Genomic DNA, 12,866 nt, shown 5'->3' on the forward strand with positions numbered 1-12,866 from the left:
ACATTAAAAATAAAACCAAGAACTCTGAGAAAGATAGCTTTAATACCGCTTAAGAAGATACTTTCCAATAAACTAGATTTATAATACATTTTATTTAACACTTTGACTAAAGCCTTATTAATTACTTTTTTTTATTAATTTGAACTCTTTTATATAATATAAATGCTCTGAAATTCTCCTTTTAGTTCAGAGTTATAAAATTTAAACATAATATAATATTTAAAAAAGAAATTTTTTATGGTAAAAAATAAAAAATTATAAGCTTTTTAATTTATTAAAATTTTAAAAATACTCATGAAAAATTAGCTTTAGTTTTAGTGATAACATCAAATAAGTGCTGTTTAACTAATCAATTACATTTAAAAATTCGTTTTCGAATAAATTTTTAGTTATTTCATTTTTCACTGGAGTTGATTTTTCTTTTTGATGTGGTTTCCATAATATTGGGCTGGTTTCTAATTAAAAACAATAAAAAAAAAATTAGAGTTGTTTAATTTTGCTTATTAAAAAAAAAAAATTAATGTAAAAAACTACGTTAAATTTATAACTAAATACATAACTTTAAAAAATTGTTTATAACTTTTACCTGATTTATACAGGGTTGCCAAATTCTTTTTGTAAATTACTTCCAGGTTAAAAAAAAAAAGTTTTTTGGTTCAATTTTAGTATAACAACATTATATAATTTAGAAACTGTAAAGCTATTTTATGAGTTTTTTAATGAAAAATAATTCAAACAAAATGAACTTTTTTAATCTTTATGATAGATTTTTTGTATATAATCGAAATTTCATGACTGTACACAGATAAATAGTTCAACTTTAAAATTTAAGGTTTTCCCAGATTATTTTTGCCTAAATTGTTAATTTCCAGGATTCCAGGTTTTTTGGCGATCCTTTTGATAGTTAATATAAGCCAAACTGAAGTGGATTTTGAATATGTTAAAATACTTTAAACATCTAATAAAATAAACCATAAATCCGCATAAATTTTATAAAAAAAAACTTTATTTACTCTATTTCATTTTAAAAACTATAAATAAACAAAACAAATATACTATAGTTAGGTATAATTAAACAAAAACAAATAGTAATTTACAGGGTTGCAACAGATCAAGCTGAGAAAAATTTCCTGACTTTTTACAAAATTTTTTTCTTACTTTTCTAAATCAAATTCTAAAGTTAAACTTATTGTAAAATACGATCAAACACTTAAAACTATTTAAAGCTTTCAATCTTATTTTTATACAGGTTAAAACAACAACTTTTTTGCTGAATTCAATCATCTAACTTCTATTACATCACTTGAGCCATCGGTGTATGATTGATGTATTTGCAATAAACAGCTCTATCAGCAAAATACTTATTACTATTATAGGAAGGTTTTTGAACGTATTTATATACCATTTGCAACTTAATATCAATAAATTATTCATTTTGTTTTTTATATTTTATTACACAAAGCTTTTCAAAATCATACAAGATTTCTTTGTCAAGTGATAAATTTTAAATGAAATTTGAAAAAATGTTTGTTAAGTGAATAGCTTAAAAAATAACTTAAAATTATGACGTATGAATAAATTAAAATAAATAAATAAATTAGAGATTCAGTAATTAAAACTAAAGGTATGTTTATTAATAGATTGTTAATAATGTTGTTTTACCATTTAATGCTACTTGCGTATTTTAGTTAGGTCGCTCTTCCTCAATCAATATTGATTCCAGGCTGTAGAGTTCGCTTTTCTTACATCGTTTTAAAACTTTGAAATTTTGAACAATGTCAGAGTTTTGACAGGATGTGCAATTAAAAAGATGTTCAAATATTGCGCTGTTTTTATCTGTTCCGCAGTGGTCTGTAATTCGTCGGAATATTTGCCGTGATGTTTCTTCAATGTAAGAGATGGTCTGATCTGCAGAGCAGGTATATTTATAAATAACATTCGCGTCAAATACTTTCGAGCATTTACTTTTGTTGCTGAAGGAGTCAGAAACTTTTTTGCTGGTGTAGGCCGGTTTAATATTAATGTTGTGTTTTTGAAATATGGATGCTATTCGTTTTTGGAATCTTATTGAACAACTACAAACGTAAACTGTTGTGAAATAAGCGTAGTTTTCGGTTTCTGTTTTCTTTTCATTTTTTGTGTTAATATTTTCATTTTGTTTAAATGTTGAATTGTCGATTTTGTGAGCTTCAAGAAGTTTGTTGATTTTGGACTCTATAAGGTTTGTTGGATACTGATTCTTGAGTAATAAGTTTTTAATTTTTGTTAGTTCATCTTTAAAAGCGGTAAAATTTGAGCATATACTATTCTACACAAGGTATGTAGATGACATATTCGTAGTCACACAAGACCAAACTGAACTAACAAACTTCTATCATGAAATGAATATTCTACACCCAAACTTAAAATTCACTTTAGAAAGATCCGTTGACGGAAAACTACCGTTTCTCGACACTGAAGTTAAACAAATATCAAACCAACTACACACAAATGTGTACAGAAAACCAACAGACACAGGTCTAATAATGCAATATACTAGTATTTGTCCTAAATCTTGGAAACTCGGTATAATAAACTTTTATCTAAACAGAGCGCTTAATATATGCTCAAATTTTACCACTTTTAAAGATGAACTTACAAAAATTAAAAACTTATTATTCAAGAATCAGTATCCAATAAACCTTAACGAGTCCAAAATCAACAAACTTCTTGAAGCTCACAAAATCGACAATTCAACATTTAAACAAAATGAAAATATTAACACAAAAAATGAAAAGAAAACAGACACCGTAAACTACGCTTATTTTACAACAGTTTACGTTTGTAGTTGTTCAATAAGATTCCAAAAACGAATAGCATCCATATTTCAAAAATACAACATTAATATTAAACCGGCCTACACCAGCAAAAAAGTTTCTGACTCCTTCAGCAACAAAAGTAAATGCTCGAAAGTATTTGACGCGAATGTTATTTATAAATATACCTGCTCTGCAGATCAGACCATCTCTTACATTGGAGAAACATCACGGCAAATATTCCGACGAATTACAGACCACTGCGGAACAGATAAAAACAGCGCAATATTTGAACATCTTTTTAATTGCACATCCTGTCAAAACTCTGACATTGTTCAAAATTTTAAAGTTTTAAAACGATGTAAGAAAAGCGAACTCTACAGCCTGGAATCAATATTGATTGAGGAAGAGCGACCTAACTAAAATACGCAAGTAGCATTAAATGGTAAAACAACATTATTAACTATCTATTAATAAACATACCTTTAGTTTTAATTACTGAATCTCTAATTTATTTATTTATTTTAATTTGTTCATACGTCATAATTTTAAGTTATTTTTTAAGCTATTCACTTAACAAACATTTTTTCAAATTTCATTTAAAATTTATCACTTGACAAAGAAATCTTGTATGATTTTGAAAAGCTTTGTGTAATAAAATAAAAAAAAACAAAATAAATAATCTATTGATATTAAGTTGCAAATGGTATACAAAATACTTATATTTTCTAACTTATAAACACAACTTGTCTAAAAAAGTAAACAATAATTTATCATTTCCTAACATAAATGTAAAAATAAACGAAAAGACATATAAGGAATTTTTACAATTAAAACCTTTAAACAATAAAGAACTTAATCAAACACAGTTTTTTTTTTACAATATTACTAAAATTTATTTTCTCCGCTTCTTTATTAGCACTTCATCCTCTTCATCTAATAAAGATATGGTTTCCTTCATCTGGTCTTTATCCCGCTTAATTTTTTTATAGTTGAAACCATTTACCTGTTTTTATTTAAATCGTTCTCATCTGCTGCCTCTACACTTGTCGAAGAGAATCATTTCTCTAAATCTAGCCACAGTTTGTGGGCTTCATTTCTTTTTGCACTCATTTTAATTATTTTTTTACCATTTGAAGTCTTCGGAAAACTAAGAATTTTGTAAATTTCAACAAACAAAACCTGAAATTTTTTTTAATTTTGTCGAATTTCCTGACTTTTTTTTTAAACCCATATTTTTTTCTGACGTTTTCTTTTTTTTTTTAGTTTTTCCTGACCTTGTGGCAACCCTGAATTTAACACCTTATCATAAAATTTATTTGCTTTAAACCTACTTGGAACTAATATTTTTCAATCCTTTGTATACTTCTGCAGAACTTATTTGTTTTATATTTTTAAATTAATTAGGATAAATAATAAATTAGTAAATTTTCAAAGCTTATTATTGTTTTATTATTAACAAAAGAAAATTTCTTAATCTTTTCAAAAAATAAAATACTGAAAATCAATAAGGTCTCTGTGAAACTTCCTTCAAATCGTCTTAAAATCTACACAATATGTTTTTGTGATAATTTTCACAGTATAAAATTTCAGCTAAAAGCTTTAAGGTCGCATTTTTGGGTCCCATACAGTTTGCATTGGGATTGTTTTTAGATGATCAAAAAGTGTTAGCGTTAAAGTTTTAAATAAAGAGCTTAAATTTTGCACGACGTGTTTTTTTGCTAATTGCTATTAAAAATTTGAGCTGAAAACTTAAAGGTCTTATTTTTTATAAGCACTCTACTAAGAATAAAGAGGTGCTAAAAAATATAAACCACAATGAAGAAAAATAAACGCGTTCATTACAAAGCTAAGAAAATGTAAGTAATAAAAAACGTGCTGAACAAAAAAAAAACCATTTGAGCCTTTCACAAGCGCTTATAAACAAAAATTATTTCGCTTCTGAGTGCACCAGTCACGTTCTCGAGAGGAGAAAATGCGCAAAGCGTTAAAAAGCATTATTACTAATCTAAGCTTTTTTAACATATCTATTTACTTTAGTCCATAGCGGGTCCACTTTGTTTTTTACAATTAAGCTATGTTTAGTACTTTTTTATCTTAGTTAATATGTTACTATCCACGTTTTACAGTTTAATTAACTTGTAAAGTTACTTTTAAATCTAAGATTTGAAAGTTAGAGATGTAATCAGATACTAAAAGAAATTTCAAACTAAAAACACAACTATGTTAATTATTAATTTTTGCACTTACATAATTTTTATACGAATTCTGACCTTTCTTTCTTGAGTTTCTATAACATATTATTATTTAAATTTTTGTTAACTTATGTAAAAAATTTTTTTTATTATAAGCCCTCATCTTTGAATTTCTTTTTCTTATTTATATTCATAACAATCTTTAAAATATTTTTTTTAACCATGAAAAATTTTCACAATGCATTTTTCTAAAATGTTAATTCTTGATTCAAAAAACTGGGTGCACAATATTGTAACTTGTGACAATTAAGATGAAATTTAAATTATATTGGACGTTATGGGATATTTTTAATTCATAAAAAATCAGATATTTCTCTGAGTTATTGCCACTTTAAAGCTTCACAATATTTTAAATTGTTATGTAACATAGAAGACGTACGAAAACAGAATTTATAAAGATACTTGACATTTAAAAAACTGACTTTATAACAAACACTAAATAAAACTATACAGGTACAAAAACATTCGCAAAAATAGCTATATATGTAACAATTTAGTCCTACAACTTTAAAACTTAGTTTTATTGGGAAGGCCGCAACTTTGGCTGCCAGTTTTTTACTGAAAACTGTTTTGATTAGGCGCCACACTAAACTTAATCTTTCTCTAACATCTTCGATCTCACTTTTTTTATCCCTTGACATTTTCTTTAATTTGGTCAGGACCCAGTTGGGCAAATAATTAGTTGAAACGGTATGACCTATTATTTTTGTTTTGCTAATTAAAACTAGCATTTTTTTGATATTACTTAAGTAAAAGCTGCTAGCTCACCCAATTCAAATTAACTTTAACCACAACTCACTTTATAATCCTCTAAATAGTAAATATACTCAATTCATTACGAAATATCACTGAATGTGAAAATTGTTTAGTACACTACTGATAAGAAAATTAATACGTATATTGAACTTAATCCTGTTTAAGTCTGAAAACCGACTAACTACTTGATTTATAATGGTAGATAAATAGCTCAAACGAAGTAGTACTAGGGTTGCTAAAGGTTTTACGTATACTCTTCCAGGTTTTTAAAAAAGAATTTTTTTCGTCCATTTTCAGTATAAAACTAAACTCAGGTAAAATAACTGTCTAAAATAGTATAACAACATTTAAAAAACATTGTTAAGCTGATGAAAACATATTTTTAAATAAAATAAAAGTATTATTTTTTTTTATCTTTATTATAGATTTTTTGTGTTTAATCGTAATTTTGTTACTTTACATGCAAAATAGTCTAAAATTCCAGCTTTTTTTGGCCTGAATTGTCAATCTCTAGGTTTTTTGGCAAGCCTGGTAGTACTTATTTTATCTTGTGTTCCAATCTCACAAAAGTAAAGGCTATAAAAACAAATTGCTTGTTTAGAAATGAATTCACAATTTTATAACCTACTAAAAAAAAATATTCTCAAATTATGCAAAGTATCATGTATTTACAACAGTTTCAAATCATCAGTACTAAAAATTCACATTATACTTATTTACAATGAATAATAACTTTAAGTAAGGTAAATTGAAAATATAAACATCTAGAAAAGTTTAACCTTGTAAACATATCTGTTTTTTATGAGTTTATATTTATTTTTTTACACTTTAAATATTCAAAATTTATAACTGTAATGTCAAAAGCTTATCAAAATCTTAACCATTTACTTTTTAGAAAATTTGAAGATTTAGAGACTGACATACCCTGAGTTAGCAAAACTTATTAACTTAACCTGAGTTTACAGATGCGTACAAACCTAACTATTGTATATAGAGCGGCTTGTAGCAGGGTTGCCTCTCTTTAAATCAAAAAAAACTTCCTTGAAGAACCAGAAACTTCCCTGAGTAACCTTAAACTTCCCTGATTTTTTTAGCTTCCGGCGCAAATTACTAATACCTCATGTTTTCTGGGTTTAAGTCTTGAATTTCGGTCAATAGGGCTTTTTTCAATTTATCGGAAGTACAGTGCCCGAAAATGCTGAAGTAAAATATTAGCAGTGTACTTTTTTTCTTCATGCATCGTAGTACAAAATCAAATTGAGTTTTTGAAAAACTTTATTAAATCATTAATAAAATGATATTGAATAAAAAGATGATCACAAAACTGTTTTTTTCAAAACATCTTTTAAAAAAGGGCTATGCCTAAGTTTTTTATGTATGAATATTTGGTTCTGTTCATACCAAACTTTTTGGTAATTTCACTGTCAGGAAACATGGTAGTGAATAAGATGTTATTTTTTTCACAAGAGTTTCCTGATGAGTTTTCTTTAGTACACTTGAGAGCCTAATAAAGTTCAGCAGCTATCGAAGAAGCTGTAGCTGATAAACTTGTTTAACTGTTAGCCCCACCATAGTGTGAATTGATTGCATTATTTTTGAACTTAAAGTCTTTCAACTTCAGATGTTTTTTAGATACACTGTGAAACTTCAATGCTCTGATACCCATGTTTGACAATGCAGTTGCTGTATTACCACCACACCACTTACATTTAAATTTTTATTTATCAACATCCTCTAGTAAACAACCATTAAAATCTTCATGGTGCAGCGAACTTAAAAAAAGGGTTGAAACTGTTTTTTACTCATATTTTAGAAAGTTTTTAAATTAAATCTGCAAAATAAAAATAAAAATATTCTAAAAAATTCACATTAAAAAATTAATTACCATTACAGCTACTTTTTTAATTAATTACAAATAGAGATTTAACCTCTAATGTAAAAGTAAGACCACTAATCTATACTCATTTTTAAATATTTTTTTACTGAAAACAAGTAGTTGTTAACAAATAAACTATTTAGAAAATAAGGACTTATAGTACAGTGCTTATTTACTTATCCGGACACGTTTGGCAAGATTTTTCTGCAAACATGTCCGGATAACCAAAATTCCGGATAAGTACAAAAAATCAATTTTTTCATTTAATAATATAACTGCTGCATATAATGCAATGCATAATAGAAGTGTTATGGTAAAAACAAATACATAGTAATTGTAAGTAATATATAATAAAATGATAAATAATAATAGCTAAACTTGAGGTTAATTAATTTATTTTATAAGATAGAAAAACATCAGACTTTAATAACCCTCTGCAACTATATACGTTTTTTGAGGGTCAAGCAAGTAAAATATCATTTGCAATTCCACCTGCCCTTACTATTAATTTTGAAAAAAGGTTAATTTTTGTTTAAGAGAAAATATAAACTAAATTTATCTTTAAAAACGAAAAATAATATTAACCTCTCTCTTTAAATGAAAAAAAAACTTTTTAAACAAAGGAAAGAAAAAAAAGAGAGAAAGAAAACGAGAAATTTTGACTTAGTTTAAAGTCAATTTTACGGAAACATTTCACTCCTAACAAACTAGTTTTTATTAGAAGTTCTACTAAAATAAGAAATAATAGACGTTTGTTTTATAGTTTTTCAACGTTTTTCAGTAGAAAACTCATGGAATTTTAAATGTTGTTCAATTTTTGGAATGAATTTTTGGGTTTACAATTGAAAATTTTTGAATTTTCTTCTGAGCGAAACTGTCCGAATAAGTGAGCGTCCGGATAAGTGAATAAGCACTGTACAACATAGTTTTATTAAACTACATATGTAACTAAAAATTAAAAGTTTATTAGAAATTTTCAATGCATAGTTAACCATAAATTTTATATCTCTAAATTGTTTGTTTTCATTCAACTTTAGTCATGATAAATACAAATTTAAAACATAAAAAAAAACTACAAAGTTATTTCTAAGAATATTGAAAATCTAGCCTCAAAGCTAAAAAAAATTCTAAATAAGCACTTAATAATTTTTCTTTTTTTTTTAAACAAATTATTGAAACTGGATTAACTAAATCTTATTCTAGATATATATTGTTTATTCAACGACAAAAAACACTCAAAAAGTTTGGTCCAAGAGAAAAATGGTGCACGAAAAAAACCTTTCAGTTCTAGATCTTGAAAAAATGTTCTCTGAGATATTTTAAAATTCTTAAAACTTCCCTGAAATCTTTAGAAAAAATTAAAACTGCCCTGAGTTTTTCCCTGAGTGTGTGGCAACCCTGTTGTAGTTAGAGCCTTAATTTTTTATATGGAAGACAGAAAAAAAAATCATTAAAACTTATAAGCTATCATAACCTTATAATAAAACTATAAAAGTTAACTAGAAACACAATTTGTGTAATTCAATTAAAAGTTTAAAACCACTAACCTATATTAGAAAGAGCATAAGCAGAACCAACTTTTTTATCAACATTTGAGCCTTTTTCGAAAAAGGAAATTGATCTACTACAAGAAACATTCTCTCTATTATCTTCTATCTGTAAATAAGACTTAAATTATAACTTTAAATTAATCATAACTATTAAATAATTATTAGTTGAAAAATAAGTTTGCTGAAATTCATTTAATCGTTTTAATCGGTGGTTTTTATGGTGTGCACAACATTTTTAGTGGGCATAAAAAAAAATTAAAAGATATTTTCGAATTTAACGAATAAAAAATAAAAATATAAGCGTTTGCTTACAAAGATCCGAGCGAAAATAGATGTATTTTCTTGATTTTTATATCTTCGTTGAAGTGTGTTCACACAGAAACATGTGTTAGTGTAGTAAAGAAAGAATAGTGTTTAATTAGTTTTCAAATTTATTAATTATAAGCGATACAGTTTAAAATTTTAGCTAAATTCAGCCCGTGTGTTTTATTTTACATTTGATTTCTTGACCCTTTTACTCATCTGCCTATTTTAGTACTCAATATTTTCATTAGTATAACCTACAGTATTTTTGAGTATAACCACATAATATGACAGAAAAAAGGTGAAAGTTCACAACTATGGTCATAGATTGGTGTATGGAAAATCTTTCATTCAACAAGTTCCAATATTGAAGGGAAAACTTAAAAACCCAAAGGATATATAGATATAAGTTTTAGTCTTTTCTTCTCTTAATCAAATTTTAATATTTAATTTTTTTTGCTAAGTATTAAATTGCTTAAGTATTAATCAGTTAATTTAACTAACAATTTATAACAAAACCAGATAATTTTATATGAAATAATTATAAAATTTAAAATATTGATATGATCTACATTCTGTAGATAATTAACTAAAAATATTATGCTTAAAAAATCAAACCTCTGCTCTTTTTGAAAATTAAAATAAGAAAAGACTACAAAATTTATGAAACAGCTTTTTTCAGTAGTTTTATAGTTTAAAGCTAAAATTTTGTACTTACAGGTAAAGTGAAGGTTTTATTGTGGATATAATTTAACTTTTATTATTTAAATTTATTTGTAGATACTTAGTAATATTTTTCGGTTTCATATGACTCCTTTTTCTTTAAAAGTATTTATTTTATTCTAGTCATTTTGTTTTAACAATAATACTTTTAGTTATGTAAACATTATTAGCTATATATTCTTTAGTACTTGTCACTTACTATTTTAGATTTTTTTAAAATTCAGAATGATTTAGGCCAGTATGGTATAACTTTGGCAAGTTTTTGGTCATTAAGACTAACTTGTGGCTTAAAAAAATGACTTATTTTTCTTTGGTTTCAAGATAAGCAAACCTGTTAATTATACTCCATAATATAATTTTTGTAATTGAACTTAAAGTAGCAAGTAAGAATACCAATTTTTTATTTTGTGCACTTTTTGAGAACTTGAAATTTTATCAGAAGGATTTATAAAAATATTAAATTAAAAAATGTTACTTCAAATGTCGCAAAAAGTTTTGCCTTAAAAAAAATTACTTTCTTAAAACTGAAAGGTATAATTTTAAAACAATGATATAATTTAAACCATTTTTTTTTCTGGTGTCGAAGACAATGCCAAACCCTTTGTTCACACAGTGAACTATTTAATTTTTAGTAAGAATAAAACTATTGTATAAAACAATAATACTTCTACTGTCTTTGACATGAACAAATGCACGCTTTTTATTTCATAGCTACTTTCGTTTTATTAAAAACATTTTCAAGTGAAAAAACAGCTTTGACAATTGTACTTTCAAACAATAAGTTATACTATAATATCCTGCAAAACCTAATTCTAAGTTTTAAATTAATTAATTGTTAATTGAAGAATTTTCTAATGATGTTTTATAGTTTTTCAGTTAAATTTTATTAGCAAACTTATTTTTATTGACTATCCCTTTTACATGTCTATATACATATTTATTCTGTAAATAAAAAAAATAGGCTAACTTGATCAGGTTGTTAGGGTTTAAAAAGATAGACTAGTTTATACACTTTTTTCAAAACTTAAGGCTAATTTTTCGTCTAAAAAAATATGTTTTAATTTCCATATATTATTTGACTTAGTTTAGGTTTTAAAAATTAAATTGTACTTTTTTTTTAGTATTTCGCTTTTATTAATGTTTTTATAAAAAAGAGCTTGCTTCAAACCACGCCAATATTTATATAAGTAGAAATTTACTAGTCTTAGTTGCAAAATAGGTTAATGACTTATTTAGAATGTATTTTTTTGGAACTGCTCAGTTCCAACCTGCGATCAATTCTCCCACCTGATCAAATCCGAGAACCGCTTACCAACCAATGGTAGTGGGAACAGTGACAGTATAAAATAAATATTAAAAAACAAAAATAGTAAACAAAAAAAAATAAAACACTTAATTTCTTTTTTTGGGTGGGAATTGAGCGGGTGAAAATTGTAAGTATACCGTATTTTTTATTCGTATACAACTTTCATTTACTAAAACTAATGTCTTTTATCTGACTTATACTAAAATAAAACAACTATTAAAAAATGAAATAACTTTCTTGATAGTCACAGCAAGATACTTATTTTGCTATTAAAACCAGAACGTAACTTCAACTTTAATTTGATTAATATTTTTTAAATTGAATTTATAACTATAACTTAAACTTAAAACTTGAGCAAAATTTAAAACTATACTGCTAGTTGTTAATCTAAAATTTCAATGTACAAGTTAATACAGATTAGAAGTAAATAAGGGCATGTAATTGTTTTAACAAACAGGCTTGTTAGAATTTCAAAATACTCAGGCTTGAGATTTATAAAAAATTCAGGCCAGCTTAAGCTAGTTTTAACATATTAAAAAACTCAGGCTTGTTTATATTTTTTTGTAAAACACAGACAAGCTTTTATACTGTCCTTAATTCCTGGGTAGTTTGGTTGAATCAAAATATATTTAAGTTTTATTTTTACCACGTCCTTTTGTTGTTACTTTTGGGAGCAGTGCACTTAAAAAGTTAAAAGCTAACCAATCTATTTAAGTAACTGAATTGTGATGTGGATAACTTAACCAATTTATTAATTTTATTATAAACATTTTTTTTCTTTTAAGTACTACGTTTTTTTTTTTTTTTTCAACAACAACTTTGATTAGTTTAAATTTTCATAAGACTTCAGAAAGAATTAATTGTAACACTTAACATTACGATATGCAATGAGGAACACTACATTAGCATCAAGTGCGCAGATCTGGGGTAGTTTTGTAGAAAAATCACCAGGAGGTATGGTGCTTTTAAATGTATTTAATATTTTTAGATGCTTTATTTGTGCCGTTTTTTTTTTTTGTTTCAACACTTATGTTTTACAAAGACAATAGTCTTGAAATTAAAAATCATTAACTTAATTTTTAACTACAAAGCTGTTTGTTATTAAGGCATACTAAGAGTAGTGAATTTTAGTAGGTATTGTAGAGAATAGAGATGCTATTTTTAATTAGTTTATGTAAGACGTGTAACATAAAGAAAATATTGTAAAATAATATAAATAAATTAAAAAAAACTCATATGTAAGAGAAATAATTGATTAAGAGTTTATTACGTTAAAATTAAATTTGTAGAAATTTTAGAAGC

General features: G+C 25.6%; 1 protein-coding gene across 1 annotated transcript in view; it reads right to left on the reverse strand.

Annotated features, from left to right (window-relative positions):
* The window catches only part of LOC145838897 (uncharacterized), a 47,202-nt gene that overhangs the window by 4,897 nt on the left and 29,439 nt on the right, over nucleotides 1-12,866 (reverse strand). Inside the window, exons 6-7 of the mRNA XM_082946518.1 lie at nucleotides 9,230-9,338; nucleotides 358-455 (exon numbers count right to left, since the gene is read on the reverse strand). Coding sequence (XP_082802644.1) covers nucleotides 358-455; nucleotides 9,230-9,338 — 207 coding nt within the window. The remainder of the gene's footprint in view (nucleotides 1-357; nucleotides 456-9,229; nucleotides 9,339-12,866) is intronic.

The sequence above is a fragment of the Thalia democratica genome, chromosome 6, assembly GCF_965202585.1.
Source record: "Thalia democratica chromosome 6, ktThaDemo2.hap1.1, whole genome shotgun sequence".
NCBI classification, from domain to species: Eukaryota; Metazoa; Chordata; class Thaliacea; order Salpida; family Salpidae; genus Thalia; species Thalia democratica.